The 20,104-nt window shown below is 37.1% G+C and overlaps 1 protein-coding gene across 1 annotated transcript in view; it reads left to right on the forward strand.

Moving 5' to 3' along the window:
• Nucleotides 1-2,891: 2,891 nt before the first annotated feature.
• The window catches only part of phldb2b (pleckstrin homology-like domain, family B, member 2b), a gene marked incomplete at its 5' end in the record, with an annotated part of 40,944 nt that continues 23,731 nt past the window's right edge, over nucleotides 2,892-20,104 (forward strand). Inside the window, 6 exons of the mRNA XM_079259840.1 lie at nucleotides 2,892-2,924; nucleotides 9,572-9,628; nucleotides 9,745-9,868; nucleotides 11,432-11,530; nucleotides 12,850-12,933; nucleotides 19,609-19,728. Coding sequence (XP_079115966.1) covers nucleotides 2,892-2,924; nucleotides 9,572-9,628; nucleotides 9,745-9,868; nucleotides 11,432-11,530; nucleotides 12,850-12,933; nucleotides 19,609-19,728 — 517 coding nt within the window. The remainder of the gene's footprint in view (nucleotides 2,925-9,571; nucleotides 9,629-9,744; nucleotides 9,869-11,431; nucleotides 11,531-12,849; nucleotides 12,934-19,608; nucleotides 19,729-20,104) is intronic.

The following is a 20,104-nucleotide window of genomic DNA, read 5'->3' on the forward strand; positions in this document are numbered from 1 at the left end:
TTGCAGTCAGACTTTTCTTGACCTTTCTTGATTCCTCAACCAGAGGGTGTTTTATGTTTTATTGACCATAGGAACTCTCTCATGCGTTACGCAGCAGTTGGTTTGCGCTAGCCTAAACAAAATTCCTCATGACTGAGGTTGTGTCATAGTTCTGCATAAATCATGCTGTTTTATCTAAGAGCTGTTATTAACTGGGAAGAATAGACACACCAAAAGAGAGAGAGGGAGAAGGAGAAAAGCCCACCTGTGACATTTATACCTGAGGCATTTGATCATGTCTGTTGGTGTTTTTGGAGGATGTATGACTCGACATGCAGCAGATTTTTCAGATGGCGCTCATAACTTGCTGACAGTCCTGCATGTGGAGCAATACAGGAAAAGCAGTTGTAATGTGAAGATGGTAGAAGTGTAAATGAAATCTGGCTCATTAGCTGCATGTTTGTTTGTTTTTTTTTTCAGCTGACTGATGCATTTTGTTCATGAAGGGTCTTCGTTTTGGTTTATGTTAGACCTGAATCCCCGAGGTGTATCTGAGATTTACGGTACAAAAAAAAAAAAAAAAAAAAAAATGTCTATAGATGTGAGAAAACATATAAGATTGCTTGGATGACAAATACTTAGTCACTTTCTAAGTTTGTAGTTGTTACAGTTTTATTTATGATTAAGTTTTTTTTTCTTTATAGATTTGCCTGACTTTATTTGTGTCTAGTTGACAATGAAATGCATCTGAGTCAGTTCAAGTACATAAAATGTGGCTTTTTACAGTGTGTTTCATGTATATGTTGATGCATTTTAAATGTCTACATCTGTGTGGCATGAAGCCATAGAAATAATAAGCCATGTTGAGAATTCAACTGGGTAAAACTTGCATCACACACCAGTCATTTTGTGTGCATTCATTTTAACAATCCATTAAATTCAGGGCCATCCTTTTTTCTGTATATGAACCTGCATACAAAGATGTCAGACTTATGTAAGACAAGTTAAATTTAAATAAAATGTCTAGAAAATGTGAGAAAAACAAAAGCAAATCCCTCTCATGCTATATGCATACAATACAGTTTGATGGGTTGTGTTGCAGTGGTTGTAAAAATCACGACTAAAACTAAGACTATTGAGAATTTGTGATAATCTAAATGTTTGCTGAATAAAGTTATTCATCTTGTCCAAGAGGCTGATGATAAGAAATGATAAGCAGGCAACTCATTCCTACCACTATGGGCTGATATAGCACTGGAATCCATATAAAACGCTGCTGGTCAGGAAGAGAGGTCAGAAGGTTGTGAGCCCCACATAATCCACATAATGATTTTTAACTTAAAGTAAGAAAAAGTTTAGTTACACGGCACTTATCAAGTTAAAAATGACAGTATCTCACAAAGTCACACATAAAAATGTCTTTTTGCTGCTTTTTAAACTAGATCACAGAGTCCATGAATCTCCAGCTTAGAGGAAGGAGTTCCAGAGAGCAGCCTGTTGTAAAGACTCAAAGGTGCTGTATTGGATTGAGTTCTGGAGACCCTAAAGGCCATTTGAGCATACTGAACTCATTGTCGTGCTCAAGAAACAAGTTGGAGATGAATTGTGACATAGTGCATCATCGTGCTGGAAGTAGCCATGGGAAGATGAGAACATTGTGGTCATAAAGGATTTGACATGGTCATCAACAATATTCCGATAAATTGTGGAAATAGAATAATTCTCAGTTAATACTAAGGGACCCAAACTGGGCCAAGAAAATGTCTTCCACACTCTAACTTTACTACCATCCGCCTGAACTGCTGATACAAAGCAGAATGGATCCACTCTTCCATGTTTCTGACCCTACTATGTAAATGTGACAACTAAAATCATCAGATCAGCAGCTTCTGAAATACTCCTTGTGGCACCAACAACCATGACATATTCAAAGTCACATAAATCCTCTTTCTCCCCTATTCTGATGCTCAGCCTGAACTTCATTAAGTCGTCTTGACTATATCTACATTCCTGAATGTATTAAGTTGCCAGCATGTGATTGGCTGATTAGTTGTTTGTGCTACTTGAGCTCTGTATACCTAGTAAAGTATCTGGTGAGTGTATTAGTTATTAAAGGCTACGGTTGAACGAGTATTTCTCCGATTTTGTCCTATGTCTATCTTTTAGCAGCTGCAACTTGTCATTTTAAGATGAACATATTTGATTAAAGTTTTCAAACTATGCCTTCACTTAAAGTAAACCTGTTATATCCATAGACCTGTATATGTGAGATTAGTCTTGCATTGCAGTGGAAATGACATACACACTTTAATTTTTGTAGCCTGCTGCAACAGATTAGATCATCTGGCTCCACACTATGAGGGCTGGAACGTGTCTGATGAAGGGAGACTAGATTGCAGCCCTGCTGTGATATTAACTAAACATGCTTATCACGGTTTCTTATCTTCAGCTGCATAGTCAGTCATAAAGAATGCTCTCTCTCTCTCTCTCTGTGTCCTATAACCTTGTGTCCTTTTCTTTGGTAGTTTTAAAAGAAACTTCTTTTCTTTGAACCATTTATGACCAGAGTTCAAGTGTAGGTCTGTTAGCACCTGCACATTATGCTGGGAGTGTGTGTGTTTGTGTGTGTGAGTGAAGGAGACACCCCTCCCCTTGTTCCCTGTCCAGCTCTGCTTCCAGCTGTTGCTGCATTCCTCTGCACGTCGCAATTGACTGAAGCCGCCGGCTTTTTTTCCCCTTTTTTTTGTTACGTTTGTGTATGTTTGGAGGGTCTGCTGTGTTTGTGAATGTGACACAGGATTATCCGCAGGTCGCTCATGTCGTGTGGGGATTTTAGGAACAGAGACTGTGACCAGGACTGAAGAGAGAATTTGATCTGGCGACATCCTCGATCTTTATTGTTTTTCTGCACGATGACACAAGTGGCCTGTCCCGTTTCACTAATGGTAAGCATAATGTTTCTGTATTAATCATAGGTTTATCTCATTTTATCATCCAAATAGAATGATAGAATAACTTTATTTAGTTTTACGCCCCATTACATTCACAGTTTAATCCACAGCTATTGCAAGTCTTTCTTATTTCAGCTTCTGATCCAGCTTTTCGTTCTCAATACTCCTCCAAGCACAGAAAGTTTGGGTTTTTATTTTTCTAAGCCTCAGAGTAAGACTGGAAACATTGCCTTATCATTGTTTGATCTGTATTCAAACCTGTTAGAATGCTTGAAAAAGGAGATTTCTGTCATTTTTCTGTGTTTCTAATTCTAAACGATGTCAAGAAAAAGCCAACTTTAAGGGAAGTAAAAATATTTAGATTTTTTTCTTTTCTTTTTAAAGCACCTTCATGTGACATGCTTAAATCACACTGTGGTTCACTGAGCTTAGCTTGGAGGTTTGCATTGAGGAATTAAGGAAAGGGTTTTCTTTCTTGCGTCTTATTCTTTTTTTTTTTTTAGTCTTTAAATAACTAAGATATTTTTAATATGGACAATAGCATATTGTGTAAGTCTGTAGAAGGGCCTTTGGAGTATCTCGACTGACCTGACACATGATTTACTTTGCATTTCCCTTTAAGGAAATAACACACAATGTTATTTTTTATTTATGATCTAATATCAGGTGTATCTAAGTATGATATATGATACAAGAGTATTATATCAACTTGGCTTCTAGTTGTGATGTTTAAACCAAGAGGATATGGATAGGTTCTGTCATGGGGAAAACTGTTACTGCCTACAAGAGCACATTGTACTTGATTTATTTAACTGTATTTTTTTTTTACTTTTCACTTGTATTTTATGTTAGAAGATCCATATCTTCTGTCAGTGTCGCTTTCAGAAATGGTTTTTATTTTTTGAAAAACTGTGTTGTCTTGATTTAAAGGCAGTAACTGCTTAGATTATCATTAGCGCAGTATGAAATTTGGTTTTATTTAGACACCAGCTGTTTTCTGTTCCCCAAAACTTGCTGTTCCGTGATCTTGCAATTCTGAACTAAGCATTTTTGTATCTAGTAGCTACTCCTCTGGTCTCCCCAAAACAGTCGGCATCTTTCTTTTCTGACTTTAAAGTCAACAGTGTTTGCTTTTATGAAGAAGTCCATCTCAGATGTTACATTTCAGATTTATTCCAGTAAGTCCTTCCTCATTTCTCAGTCATATCCGGCCCCTTCGGAAACCAAACATCAGTTGATCCCCTGCATATGGCAGGTGAAGCGATCCGGGCTTTTCCACAGACACACACACCCAATTCAAGTCAGATTTCCTCCACCTTTGTGTCAGCTGCAATAACAATAAAGTTTTTTTTTTTCCTATGAAAATCTTGTGCTAAAAGACAGAAAGAAATAATCAAAGGAGTGTGAGAAACTTTAAATCCAGTGGATATTTGTTGCTTTTTTTGCAGGGGGATCAAGGTCAGGTTGGAGTAATCAGCTTTCACAGTTTTTACCAAAGCAGACCCACACACAAGCATGCAGGGAAATGCACATGCAAAGACATACACACACTCAGTGACACGTTTCTTGTACGGACTAATTATTCATGGACAGCATTATAAGTACATCTAAAAGGTTGTTAGTGCACGTGTTTTAATGGAAGTTAGGCTAATAATAAAAAAAAGAAATCTTCTTAAAGATGTAATTACACACATGCAGGCAGAAGATATTTAGCCCAATGAGTTGCAACATATAAGGGACACTGGAGAGGGACTCCATATTAAACAGCATCTGTGATACAATGCTGGCTTTGTCAGGTGGGAGGGGAAGACGGTAAGGCTGGAATGTGAGGGGAGGGACAGAGAGATGGAGGAAGACAGACACAAAGCCAGAAAGCACAGAAAAAGGAATTTTCAATAATATAAGATGCAAATAATATTAAAGTTCATATAGAAATAAAAAGCTCAGTGATGTCCAGCCAGCTAGTCAGTTTTTTTTTTATGCCAACAGTGGCTTCAATGCGCAGAGCTAGGCCACTTTTTTTTTTTTTTTTTTTTTTTTTAGCATTGGGGCAGATGTGTTAGTAAACAGTGAAAACCTCACTAAGGTATAGTCATATGGACAGAGAGATCAGATGGATAATTTCAAACATCTGCATTAAAATAAAGAGCAAGGATGTCTTGCATGCTTCATTAAGTGCATGTCTGTACTGTCAGACATCTGATGTTCCAGTTGATGTTATCTGCTTCAAGATACTGAATATACACGCTAAGATATGGATGGGGATTATCCCTTTGTTGGTAATAAAACTATTATTTTAGAAACAAAATTGGTGCAGTCTTCTGTTTTAGTTTAGCAAAAACTAATATCGTCATACAAATAAAATATTAAACTTTATTAGATTAAAAAGATTCAATTCAATTCAATTCAACTTTATTTATATAGCGTCAAATCACATGATTGAATAAGATTGAATAGAAAGAACACATGATGACTTTTTAATCATTACATTTGTCCAGTCATGCCAACGGCAACTTCAAATGACAGAAATGCAAAGAAAAAGGGAGAGAATTGATAAAGGAATGAAAGAATGAAGATAAAAAAAAATGAGAACAGTCTGAGTATGTGAGCTTACTTTTATGAGTCCTTTTACTTTATATCTTCACTTTCCCTTTCATGTATCCCTCCACACTTTTCTCTGTGCTCAGTTCTTCTCCCAGATGCCACTGAAGAAAGTATCAGAGGGAGACTCAGCTGTTCTACAGATGACATCAAAAAAGAGATTTTGTGTGCATGGTGGCTTTCATGTACTGGCATACTTGTGACTTTTAAGAGCATCGTCCAGTTAGGAAGTTGTTTCAGCAAGTCATAAAATATTTAATGGACTGTTTGGTTGCATTTACTTGTGGTTTTTAAATTTGCATCAGAAACTTTTTCTTTCATATTTTCTCATTTTCCCAACATCTCTGGCGCTTCATAAATTCTCATTGTTTTAATATGTTCCCACTTTAGTGTGACTCAGAAAAACAGATATACAAACAAAACTTTTATATACAACATGTGTTATGTTTTTTTTTTCACTCAACTAACTTAAGTATGCTGTTGAGAAATACTGTATAATACATGTTGTTTGTTTTTCTTATGCCCTTAGTTCTTGCACGCCATCGTTGCTGCTATGTAAAGAGTAAGATCTACACTAATTTGCAATAAGAATTCATTTGGAAATAGGCATTTAGTATATCTGAATGAATTTGTATGTTCTTTCTCTGGCCACTTGATTAATTTAATTCTGCTTGCTCTCCACCCGCTTGTAAAGGAATCATTTCCTTTTTTAGGTAAATGCATTTAAGTATTGACTGAAATCTTTCTCTGTCTCCTGATCGGTGTAAAGATGATTCAATTTATGTTGTGTCTGTGGTTGAAAGAACAAGAGCATTTACTGGTGTATCATGTTGTTTGTCTGCAAATTTCTATCATCCCATCTTATACTTTTACTTGGTCATGTTTTTATCTGAAATATGGTAAGAAGCCTAGAGGTGAAAAAGGTGGCATCTGGGTTTCTAGACGTGGGTGTGACACTCCCCACTGTTCTGCTTTAACCAAAGCAAACAAGGTTGCAGACTTGCCTTGGCCTGCACAGGCAGGAGCTTGCCACGAGAAAGGAGGAGGTTGGCGGCTGTAAAAAAAAAAGAAAAAAAGAAGAAGAAGGGCAACAGTGATGAGAAACAATGGAAGAAAGAGACAAAAGTAGTGAGAGAAATAATAGCAAGGCAAATCTGGAAAGGGAAAAAAAGAGGGACAAGAAGGGGGGAAGTGGAATTTTCTCTCAAAACACTCCTTTAAGCTTTGAAATTGTATTGGCTTCGTTCTTTTAGAAGGAATCTGCAACATTTGTCCAGGTGATGTCGCCATCATGCACGTACATTTGATTTGTCTACACCGGTGGTGGAAAAAAATCAGAGGAATGTGAAGCCCATATCTTCTTGCAAGAGAGTAAAGAACTGATGTGTGGCTTTATTTATGGATGTGTTGTGCGTGGATGTGGGTTATAAGGGCAGCTGAGTTTGTGTGTGTCTGCATGAGGATGGAAGTGGGGCGTTAAAGGCTATCAGAGTGTCAAAGTGGCAAAGGCAGCATCCTTAGAAAGGAAACCGCTGCTGAATTAGAGGAAGCGGTGCGGGCCTGAGTTTGATTCACATTTCCCTTTGCTGGAGACTGGAGGAAAGAAGTGGAAAAGAACTGAAGATTGAAAAAGCACAAAGACACATCATGAGAAGTAGAAGAAGAGAAGACATTAAGGTTGCTAGACGTCTGTAAAAATAAAGGAAAAATGTGGAAACAAAATTGTGACAGCTGTTTAGAGGCCTTATTTAGGTTATTGAAAGATTATTACAGGATGGGGAAAGTAGAATAAGTAGTACAGAGGAGGAAGAGAGGAAGGAAATGGCAAGCGGGGGTGTAAAACACAATGTGGCCATGGTGGTTTCACATGAGATGTAATCATCTCTGCTTTGGTGAGAAGCATTTTACTCACCCATCTGGGGTGGGTGTGCATACTGCATGTCTTTGACTTTGTGTAGACACACAAATAGCAACAAGGCTTCTATTTTCTTCCTTTCTGTTGAATTGCAGGGTACTGCAGGGGGTTGTCCTTGGCAGAGGATCTGAGCGTGTTTACTGAATCACACTGTACATAACTTGCATGTTTTCATTTAGTCTTCTTTCATCTTAATCAGCTTTCATTTCTCTATATTCCAGCCCGGTTTTCTAACTTCTTCATACATTGACCCACCTATCATCAAATGTTAGAGCTTCATTTGAAATGTTTTTTTGTTGGCTTTATATTAATTAAACCACTAAAGGAAAGTCCAAACTAAGCCATGATTGTGTAGACTTGCTCTGAGATGGATTCTTGAGGAAATGCACCTAAATCCATTGTAAATCTCCCTGAGAGCCTGAATCAGCTTAAGCTAATCCACTAGGTCTCATAGATCTGTAAGATGAGGGCACCTCTTGTTTGGGGCACATATTGACATTTGACCTGCAGCATTATGAAAAGGCTAAAGGGATGTCCAAAGTGGTGCAAGACATTTTCTGGGAAGGAAGAGTGTGCTTAGTCTTTTTCATGGATGCTTTGTTTTAATTTTAATGTAACCAGTTATGATTCACTTTGTAATTTTTTCACTTTAGTGTAATTGAAAAATATCAGTGCAATTAAATCCAATTGCAGATAATGCTTCTGAATAAAAACAACCCATACATTTATTTTAATTGCACTAATACTGGTTATTATGGAGTTATTCCACCAAGATAAAAAGTTCTGGTATGGCCCATCTAAGATATCGGAAGCCTCTTACTTAACATCCTCACTTTTTTTCCCCCTCTCTCAGTGGTGATGAGGATGTGAAGAAGTGCAAACTACAGGGCACTTCTAAAAGAAATGCAACATGTCTGTACAGACATTGAAGGATCTTACCTTTCTAAATGAATATGAGTATGTTCTGCCCCTGTAGAGCTGAGTGTTGCCTTTCCAGACAAGTCAGCTGAATTTGCAGAATGTTCATCTTCACAGTGACTTCTGCCTAGGAGGTTATGTTTTTACCTGCGCTTGTCTGTCCGTTTGCTTGTTTGTGTTCCAGAGAACTCAAAAGGTTCTTTAGATTTTCAGGAGTTGTTGGAAATGTAAAAAGGAAGAACTGATTAAATTTTGGCGGTGGTCTGGATCACTGTCTGGATCCAGGAATTTTTTAAAGGATTTTATGTTTGTGCTCTCCGAGTGCCTTATAGTTACTGCCATAAAACCTTTTAATAAATGGTAATACTTAGGTTTCACTTTTAACCACCATTAAGGATATCTTGGCGTTGACCAATGGAATGAATAGATGTGTTGTGTAACTAATGAATGTGTGCTCCAGTGGGCTCACCATGAGCTGTAAAAAAGGAAAAACAAAATGTTATGAATTTATGCAACACATGGATCAGTTGTCATCATCTCACAGTGAGAAGGTGTTACATATGAACCTACTGGTCAGCTGCAGCCTTTCAATGTGGAGGTAACATGCTTTTTTGTGCCTGTGAAGGATCAGTTTTCTTCTCACCATCCAAATACAACACGCATGGCTGCTTGTTTTTCCATGTTAGCCCTGTGCTGGGCCAGCAGCCTGTACAGCATCCGCCCCTCCCCTCTCCCAGTCTGCTGAGAAAGGTTCCATCCCTCCACAACTCTTTACAGATGGGCATAACTATTATATCTTATGCACTTTCTTTAAAACAGTCCTGCATACAAGTCTTTTTTTTTGTCTTACATGGACTTTCAGTGTACCGGGCAGTCTAGGCTGCAACCAACAATTCGTGGGAAGTCAGTTTTCATGGGTCATTTCTACCAGTTCTTCCCACTGCAATAAAAGCAATGTGCATGTGTGTATTTTAACCTTCAAGTGGTGTTTTCTTTTTAGGAGCATTTTCAGAGAGTTTCTCTCGTGAAAGATGAGAAGGAGAGTTTGCATGGAGATGTGTTCATATCATATTTTTACATGTAATTACAGTGATAATTGTTTTGTGATTTTGTCTTTGTGACGTTGTCCTTTATGTCTAGATTGCATGTGGTTGTATTAATTTTTTTTTTTTGCTTTTCTGTGTGTGTGTTTCTGTTTTGCATTCAGGAATCTGAGATGATGTTTCAACCAGAGTCAGATCAAATACCTCCAGCTGAACCTAAGGTGAAAGAGGCAAAATTTATGTCAACATGTTTTTAAGGACGTAATCTAATTCTTCAAATGCGATAAACAAATAATGACTGTTAAAGTGACTTTTCCACTTATACTAATTCCTTTAGTCTCCGCCCTTGGACTTAATCGACACAGGGAAGGGGCTGAAGGTCCAGACGGCAACACCTCATCTGGTTAGTCTGGGCAGTGGGAGGCTGAGTGTGGCGATCACACTGTTGCCACTGAAAGAAGGTAACACACATACAGAGTATAGAAACACATACAGCAGAGTGTAGGATTATCAGGTCATGCAGTATGCAGAAAATGAAATCATCACATGTAAATTCTCTCTGGTTATGCAAAGCTGTGAAGTAGAGTTTGCTGAGAAACCAGATCTTTACAGTCCCCTCCCTGTCTAACCTCTTTGATTTGCCTACCTGCCTTTTGCTGCTGTTTTCTTCCCATTTTTATACTTTCTGTTGCTTGCGTTTTCCTTAGCATTTAAATTTGCTCACTGATTATTTTACTTTATATTAACATTTGAAAGATGGGACATAAGTAGGGCAGAATGTGATTTCTATTTAGGGCAGTAAAGGCAAGATAAGAAGCCAACATTTTCTCCTCACACAGGACGTGTCTAGACAGAAACATGTATTCATGGTGGTTTTTTTCATCCACATTCCTTATATATTTCATTGTTGTTGAGGATAAAAGTAATGCAGATTCTTAATGTGCAACTCGACGACGCTGACACTTGTACACTACAACCCTGTCCGAATGCAAATGCTGCTTTTGTGACACTGTTATGTTATATTTTCATTCATAGTGATCGACAGGTGTCTTGTTTATTCTCCTACACACACACACCCACACACACCTCAGCCTAGCAAGTCAAATGTGCTTCATTAATATTACAAATAGCTGCCAAACAACGTAATAACAAAGCTGTCCAAGCAAAGACAGGAAAGTCTACAACATAATGTAACAAGATGGATGCTTGTATATGGAAATACTCATTCATACTGACTGAGACAAGAAACAGGTTTTAAAAGGTGGTAAAAAGTGCCCTCATGAAAGGGCTTAATATTTGATTAACTATGACATATCTGACATGCACCACAAAGCTCTCCCTGTTTCTCTACTGTGCAGACTCACAATTGATATGGATATATTTATAGAAAAAGTATCAATACATTTTTCACATTGTTATTGTGGTGTATGTAATGGTGCATGGATTATATTTAGCAAATTATGTTTACAGACATGTTATGACAGCTTTTTTTGTACCCTCAACCTGTAGTTGAGTTGTATAGTTATATTCTGTTTATATTTTTTATTTAACAAATTATCAAAGTTCATTTCTTGATATATTCAATTCAATTCAATTCAATTCAATTCAATTCAATTCAATTAATTTAATTTAATTTAATTTAATTTAATTTAATTTAATTTAATTTAATTTAATTTAAATTAAATTCAAAGGAGACAATTTATGGCACACAAAGTAGTCATCGAGTTTCACAGTAAGTGGAAGTAAAAACAAAGTCACAACAAGCAATACGTTAGATTAAACAAATTGATGTGCAATTGGGGCATAGATATAATAATAAGGTGAATTCATGCAAATATTACAACATAGCATAGCATAACATAGCATAACATAACATAACATAACATAACATAACATAACATAACATAACATAACATAACATAACATAACATAAGATAACATAACATAACATAACATAACATAACATAACATAACATAACATAACATAACATAACATAACATAACATAAATGGTCACTTTTCCAGGGGTGACACGTATTGGCAGAGAAGATGCTCCAATTCCTCAAGATATTACAATCCAGGGGCCTGGTGTTGAAGCAGAGCACTGCCTGATCATCAATGAAGGTTGGTGTCAGTTCTCCTTTTGTATTATAGCTTCATGATAATGGTAAATTTTATTTGTATTGACATGATAACATCAGGCAGTGGGCTCCACGATAGGAATCTCTCATTCCAACACATCTCAATGACTCTGAAGGGCATTAGAGCCCACTGGATGCATTGTCATGTTCTGTGCTTTGAGACACTGTGGATAATAATGCTTGAAGTGGGCATCGGAAGATGGGTATACTGTAGTCATCATGAAATAGACATGACCAGAAACAAAACTCAAGTAGCTTGTGGCATTTAAAGCAGGCTCAGCTGGTACTAAGGGGTCCAGAGTGTGTCAAGAAAATGTCCCACAAAATTACACCACCAGCACTAACCTGCTCTGTTGAGACAAGGCAGGATGGAGCACTGCTTTCATGTGGCATGTATAAATGTGTCACATGAAAGCAAGGCCAGTCCTTAAAGCCCATCTTCTACTGTCCAGTTTTAGTAAGTTCATGTGAATGGTAGCCTCAGTTTCCTGTTGACAAAACCGGCACTCTGCGGTCTTCTGCTGCTGTAGTCTATTTGCTGCAAGGTTGGATGTGTTTTGCTCACAGAAATTGTATTCTGTAACCAGGAGTTGTTTGATTTTTTATTGCCTAGCTATCATCTTGAATCATCTGCACATTTTACTCACATATTAAGAAGGCATTATCATCCATACAGCTGCCAATTAAATCTCAGTATATCAGCAGTTTCTGACATACTCAGACAAGTCTGCACCAACAACCATCCCACGTTCTCTGGCTCTGATGCTTGGCTTGATCTCCAGAAAGCTGTCCTGACATTTTCTAAGACAACTACATATCTTAATTCATTGAGATTGAGCCATGTGATAAGATTTAACTAGGGATTGAACAAGTGTACCTAATGAAATGCTCCAGGTAGAGTACAATATCCATACATAACGACTAGAAAAGATTATTGTCTCATTTTGAAGATTATCGAAATGAAACTGTGACAGAATTAGATATAGTTACTCTCATTGTACTTGAGTATTAGTCATAGTATATTAGTTGCTTGAAGTCTGATGATACAATGGAAACTTGGATATGGATTCAGTTCTTGGGATTGTTGAGGTTTTATGAGGCACATCTCTTTGAAAACATAATTACTACCCTCCAGTAAATTAAAGTTGTATGGTTTTCTGTATGTAATGTCTGGGAGGATTAAGGAATCATCAAACAACAGGAAAATAGACTGGAACGGGGGCTACACATTGAATTTACAATTTTATATGTTGTGGATAGGAAGTATGACTAACAATGAAACTCCATAATCAACTTCAACAGGAGGAGTGGTGACCCTGGACCCCTGTGGTCATCTCTGCAGCCTGGATGGAGTCCAGGTCACTGTGCCTACTCCACTTACACAGGGTAAGTTCCTCTCAGAAAAGCCTTCTATATGAGATATTATATATATATATCTTGCTTTCTGACACATGCTGATACTGACATGTTGCAGGCTCAGAAATATTGCCACCTATTGGCTAAATAGGAGTACTGAGTGGAATCAAACTTTTATTGCTCAATTATAGAGTCTTCATACTTTTAGAGTTTCATAACTTTTGTTTTTTTTTGTGTGTTTGTGTGTGTGTGTGTGTGTGTGTGAGAGAGAGAGAGAGAAAATGGATAGTTTGTGGTTTGGTTACCTTGCATTCCTCTCTGCGTGAGCATAAGTCACATGGGCAAGTTAAAGTTCTGCTGATGTTTTTCATTGTAACAGCAGGGTGTACAGTATACTTGTGTGTGCATGTCTATTGTAATCTGCAAGCAGTTCCTTATAGTTGTGTATGTGATTTAAATGAAGTGTGTGTTCATGTGTGTACCTCTGGTTTGGTTTAATTCATAGTGGTTTGGAACAGCTAGCTGCAGTAATGAGTCACAGCTTCCAGCAACTGCAGAGCATACACAGCCATTTAGATTCTGTCACCGAAGACTGCAGAGCATTTTCAAAACACACTGACACAATCCCTGAGTTTTGTTTTGTTTTCTTTTTCTGTCTTCGTGGTCACAGCGCGAGTGGTCCTGGATCTGTTTTTTGTTTGCTTGTACTTTGATTGTTTTATCTGTTCCCGTCCGAGCATATCTATTCTTTTCCTTTCTCACAGTTTCTAAGGATTTTCAGGACTCCCTGTTTCTACTTCTTTCCACTCTGTCACGTTTTCCACACTGTTTTCCTTCCTTTTCATTTTTACTTTTATATCTGATAAAACATGCACTATGACTGGTCTATCTTTTCCATTTACTGTTTTTATTTTGTCTTTTTTCAGTGTGACTTGCATGACTTGCCCATTTTAAGTTAAATATTGACTGACCTATTTATCTTTGCGCTGTGCCTCACTGAATCAAATATTGACATCATCTTGGTTGTGTCCACACACACGAAGACAGAGCATTATAAATGAGAGAGTGTAGAGAAAAAGGATTGTAAAAAAAAAAGAAAAGGTTTGCAGAGTCAAAAGGACTCAGTTAGGAAAATGATTGAGGGAGTATAAGGAGAACATCCTCTGGTTTTACATGCTCTGGGCTGAGTTAGTCAAGCCACACACACAGAGTGTAGTCACATACATGAACACTCATGAGTAGTCTGGAGACGATTAACTATGTTTAGGAAATGATCTGTTCTGTATTTTGGAACTTGGAAGTTGACCTGGAATCACATCAGTGTCATTGGTAACTCACTGGAACAGCTGACAGACACTTGGAGAACAGACAGCCTTATCATGGTTATTTGACAAATAAGCAGTGTAACCACATTGTTAGGTGTTCCAATGAATCTGCTTACCAATAAAACACATGACAATTATTTCTTCCATCTATTTCTTTATCCTGTTCAAGTTTTGAACAAAACATTGTGAGAAATAAAACCCTCATTCTTCCAGCGTTTGCATTGATCTGATGCAGAAGCAAATCGAGGCTTCTCTACAAAACACAGCTGCTCCAATAAACACTTTCCATCTCTTTTCTTTTCTGTCTTATATGCATATATATATATATATATATATATATATATATATATATATATATATATACATATATATATATATATATATATATATATATATATATATATATATATATATATATATATATATATATATATATATATATATATATAAAAGCATCTGAGCAACGCAGCTACAGACACATAATAGTGTTGGGTTTTTTTTTGTTTTTTTTGTCTTTTTTTCTTTGAGTATTATCTTTTTCTCTGAAAACTTCTCAGATTTTGGATCTGGAGCAAACTCCAAAACTTTTCTCTTCTCTCCTTTAATCTTAGAAGTCAAATGTAGAACTTTTACACTCTGTTAAGTTAATCATTATACTAAAATCAAACCAACAGATTGAGAAGTTTAGTCTCCTCAGGCCAGATGGTTTAGAGTTACACTTGTCCTAAAGGGAGAGGGAAAATAGGTACAAAGACAAAGAAAGCTGAGGGGGCGTCCTCTACATACCTCACTGCCGAACTGTCTTTGAACCTACCAACTATAAACAGAAGGGTGATTCCGTGCTGCGCTGTTACTTTGTTCAAGTTTATAATTACTTAAAGACAGATGGTTAATATTTTCTGTGGTACCATCGACATTCTAGCTGATTTTTTTCTGCTTTAAACCAGTTTCTTCATTTTAACATGGGATCTGAACCCCCCTTTTCTTCACCAAAATATGGTACAGTCCCAGACTAAGGCTAGTGGATGGTAAATCACTGAACTTTCTCCGACACGGATTGAGGACCGCTGGAGGGGTGTATCATCACTGCGGAAGGAGGCAGAAAAAGCAACACAGAGATTCATTTAAACTTTTTGTATTCTCCGTAAAAAGATATTTTGATATCTTGTCATGACAAAGTGTTTGACGCGTAAAGGAAGAAAGTAGATATTTTTGTGTCTGGTTCTCACTGAATGGGACTCCCAAGGTTTGTAACGTTTGTCTATTAGCTTGACCTAAGTGGCGTTTATTTATTTACGTGTTGTTTAAAATGTATTGTTTTTACTAAACTATTGCAATACTTTGATGATAACATTGCTTCCTGAATATAATGTACTTTTTTTTTTAACCACATTAGATACTACAGTGTCAGACTGTTATCCATGAAAAAGGATTAAACAGCATCATTAGTGTTCACACATACTCCATGACAGCACTAACGTCTACACAACACAGCTTATATGCTTTTTTTTTTTTTTAAATCTGTTTGTCATGTTAGAATATGGTAAGCTTGCTTTTTATGTTCCTTGGTTATCTCATTCCCATTTATGGCTTTAAAATTGCTTTTAAAGGTTGTTTAATGTCTCTTTCCAATGTTATAAGACTTGAATTTTCATATATAAGTACATCAGTTTGTTTATGGTTTTACTGAACACTTAAAGTAAATAGAGTATTTTAGTTTTATCAGTCAGGACAAACAGCATTCACTTCACAGTTTGGGATCAAAGTCAAAAACCTTTTATCTGGTTTAAAGATAAACTGATCAGTGGAAACATTGATCCACTTAGTGGAAATCTGTGAATTGATGCCTGTTTTTAAATGCTTGAAGACTGATCATTGCAAATAGTAAAAGTCAGGAATGTAATGCTTGCTTTGTCCCTTTTGTTACAGCAGGGTATGAGGTGTAAATCACTGCTTCTGCACAGTACAACCCAAGCTACATCGGTGTTGAAAATCGCATTTTCTCTTTGTAGGCAGATTCTTGCATAATGCAATGGACATAGCATTCACTTAAGTGCAACTCTGGCTTGTGAATTAGCTTGTAAGTTAACAGACTGGTGCATACAAACATGACAAAGAGAACTAGCCTGTGATTATGAAGGCAGGCTTTGTGGTCAGGATACCTGACACCTGAAAATTGAACATGCGTCATTGTCTTGGATGTTGTTGTTTTCTGCCTACCTTTCGCACATTTGCGTTATTTCTCTTTCAGTTTTGAAAACATAAATGAAAAAGAAACTTGAAGATTTTGATAAAGTTGTCTGGTGTTTGAATTTTGGGTTTTTTCTTTCAGTTTATTTCTGCAAGAGAGAGATGACGTGCATCGATGTTCGGTGCATGAGACAAAACAGATAGATGGCATCTTGGTGGAAAGTGTGACTGATTTAATCTTAATGAATCCCCAAAGAACAGCAGTCTGTTTTTTCATAAAGGTACTGCTGGACCCTTGTGTCCATAGAGGGTTAATTTGTGGTTTTGCGGCCAATTTACTCTCCCACTGGGACATGTATATGCATCTTTCATGAATGAATAAAACCTGTTTTAGCTTTAGCTTCAGATTTTAGGGATCATTGTAGCATTACAGTCACATTTCCAAATATTTTTTGCATTTAGATAAAAAAAATAAATTGTTTATATTTTTTCAGCCTTTACTTCAAAGCGTTTGATATCTTTGCATGTCAAACCTGACAAAGCAACAGGTAACTTCAGTTTTTTCAGCACACATTGGAGGACTTGGTTTATTTTTCATCCTAGCTTAATGGTCTCAATTTGGCAGTTCTTCCACTTATGTTAACCAAATAGAGAAACAGTTTCCCCTCCCATAACATTGTGGTGAGTTTAGATCTGCATGGGAACAGAAATTGGCTCCAGACTTGATACAACCCTTACATCTGTGTCCTCAAAGACTCTGAGGTTTGACTTTGTAGATGGCAAACTTTAAATTATGCTATAAATGTATATACAGACTAATTTAAAAGGTTTTTTCTTTGTTGCTGCAGAGGGTCTTGTCATGAATAGGGTGTGCTTATTGAGGAATGCATGTTCTGACATGGGAGGCAAACTCAATTTGCTGGTAAACAAGTGAGCACGTGAATGAGATTAAATGTGCTTCATTGTGGCTAGTGTGTCTCAGTGGATGTGAGTGTGTGTTTTGTTTTAAATGTCTAGGACAGCTGACTCCATTTTAGTTTGTATGCAAGCAATTAATAGAAGTTTTGAATGCAGGGATTGTATTTTGATGTAACAGTTTGAAAAATGTGTGTGATTAGTTTTTCAATCCCTGTTTCTGAATTTCTTTGTATTTTTGCTAAATATTGTTGCTTGTATCACACATTCAGAAATGTATCTAAAGGATAAAAAAAATGAGGTGAGAACTAACAAGAAGGTATTTGTTAGCTAAGTAGTTGAGAGGAACTTTAAAAGGGTTGGTTGGGGGCTGTGAACAAACCAGGATATCACATTTTACTCTCCACTTTAAAGGTCGCACATGGCAAGGTTATTGAGGGTAGGAAATTAGATTTTCACAAGAGCTGACTGCTGGCTAAATGTGTGTTTGTGTGTGTGTTGCCTTGTTAAATACTGTAAGGTACTGTGATTCATTAGGGAGACACTGCTACAAGGCTTGTTTTCACACACACACAGAGCATGCACTTCATTTTGAAGACTTATTACTCATGTCTGGCTATGAGAAGCACATATCATTAGAACTTACTCACGCTCGCTGACATGAAGGAGTTTGTCTGCTGTTTTACTCACACATTTGCATCTTTTGATCTTTCTGTCACGATGCCTCTTCCTCACAGTTTGTGCCTAAACTTGCAAGATTCTGTTTGTGTAAGAATGGATTTGAGAGGTTCACAGGCCAGCTGTGCAGACTAAACATTTCTCATATTGTTTCATGTGTGTGTGGTGTTCTCGCCACCTCAACGCCGCAATCAGGTCTCTTTTTGTGCTGAGAATTACAGCTTTGAAGGCAAAAAAAAAAAAAAATCTTCTGCTGAGGCAAAGTCTAGACTTGACACAAGCTCTTTCATTTTAAACTGTGATTTTAAATGAGACTATTAACACCTCCTGTTGCATTGGAACGTGTGTTTGTGAGACAGAAAATGGGAAAAAATACAAGAAAGAGCAACAGACAATCTTCTGTTAGGTCTTTTTCCACTAGCCCTCCTGTTATTCCCCCCTTTGCCTCAGTGCTTGTGTCTGACTTCAGGTCAAAGGAATCTGATGTAACTGTAACAGAGCTATTATGGTTGTGCTTTTTCAGCTCTTTACACTTACGCTTACGTTGTGGGGGTTTTATAGTAGAACTCAAATGAACCCTCTGCCATCAGCCAAACAGGCAAAAATAACCAAGTGGAAAAATACATTGGTAACACTTGAGAGATCAGACAAATACAAGTTGATTGTTTTTTTTTTTTAGTTTCTATTCTAATGCCTGCATCAGCGTTAGGTTTTCCTTTTCCCCTCCTCTCATTCTATTCATTTTCTGCAAAAGACCTTTTGTATTGGTCTCAGGACTGCTGTCTATCTCTGTTGCCATCTGAGGTATTTGGACAGCTGTGGCTGGCTGTGTGTATTACAAAGGTTGCGACCCTGACATCGTGTTTAATACCTGGCGCTCTCAGCCTAATTGATGGCCAGAGCAAACACTGTGGTCTGGGACGGCCGGCTGCTTGCAAGCACGGGCGAGTGCATCTGGCAGTGAATAAATATTCCACTTTCATACTCTTTCAGAGCCTGAAGTTTAAATACATCCTGTAGCTGCATTATAGATATTGGGCTTTGTGAGATTCCTTTTTTTATGTTTAGTTCACACCTATTGAAAAGATATATTTGATTACATTTAGTGTTTTACACTTTGTCTACTCATCCACTGTGATTAAATCATAGGCAAACCTCCCCACCACTAGGCTCAGGTATTTAATTTCCAGTTCAATTAACAACACAACTATACCCCTAACATTTGTGAGACAGTACCTGACATCCTTATTTACCGTTGATATTTATTGTTGGCAACTCTGCAAATGTGTAGGCATACTTTGACAAGAGAAGCAACTCGTACTGAACAAAGCAACATGTTAGACCAGTAATGGTTATTACCCATTCAGGGGGTCCCTAGATCACCCTGCAGTCTGACCACAGCTCTGTTTGACATGTAAACAGCCAAAGTAACGTAGGTGCATTGTTAAGCTGACCTAATGTAAAATCGACATGAATTTGAAGTGATTTTGACAGTGTTGCAAAAATGATCATAACTAGTCATGTAATAACTGCCATAAGCTTACTCAAGTAGTTTTGAGTTTTATTTCAAATCTTCTTTTTTGTGTTTTCCTTCCAGGATATTCACTGTGTTTGGGTAAGTCTAATTTCTTCCGGTTCAACCATCCAGAAGAGGCCAGCAGAATGAAGAGCATGCTTCCGCAAAAGAGCCCGGTATCCGCTTTAGCCTACAACACAGGTACTTGAAGTGGCAAAAATACTTGGCATTGATATGTTCTCCTCTTTGCTGTTTTTCTGCATCTTCATCCTGTATTTGATGCTTTGCTTTATCATCATCATTCACACATTGTCCCTGACTGTGCATATTAATACTATCCTGAACTTTTCTTTTATCTTGTTGAGAGTATGATGCTTGCATGGAACCTGGTTATTTATTAGGAGTGGGAAATTGAAGTGAAAAAAAAAATCGAATATCAAGATTTTTTGCTTCACAATTTTAAAATAGATTTCTTTTTTGTTAAAAAAAATGTTGTTTTTTTTCAAATAAATAAAAAAAATCCTTTATAATATTTTTGTCATTTTTACTGTTTTTATTGATCTTTTTACTTGTCTTT

Source organism: Telmatherina bonti (assembly GCF_933228915.1).
Source record: "Telmatherina bonti genome assembly, chromosome: 20".
NCBI classification, from domain to species: Eukaryota; Metazoa; Chordata; class Actinopteri; order Atheriniformes; family Telmatherinidae; genus Telmatherina; species Telmatherina bonti.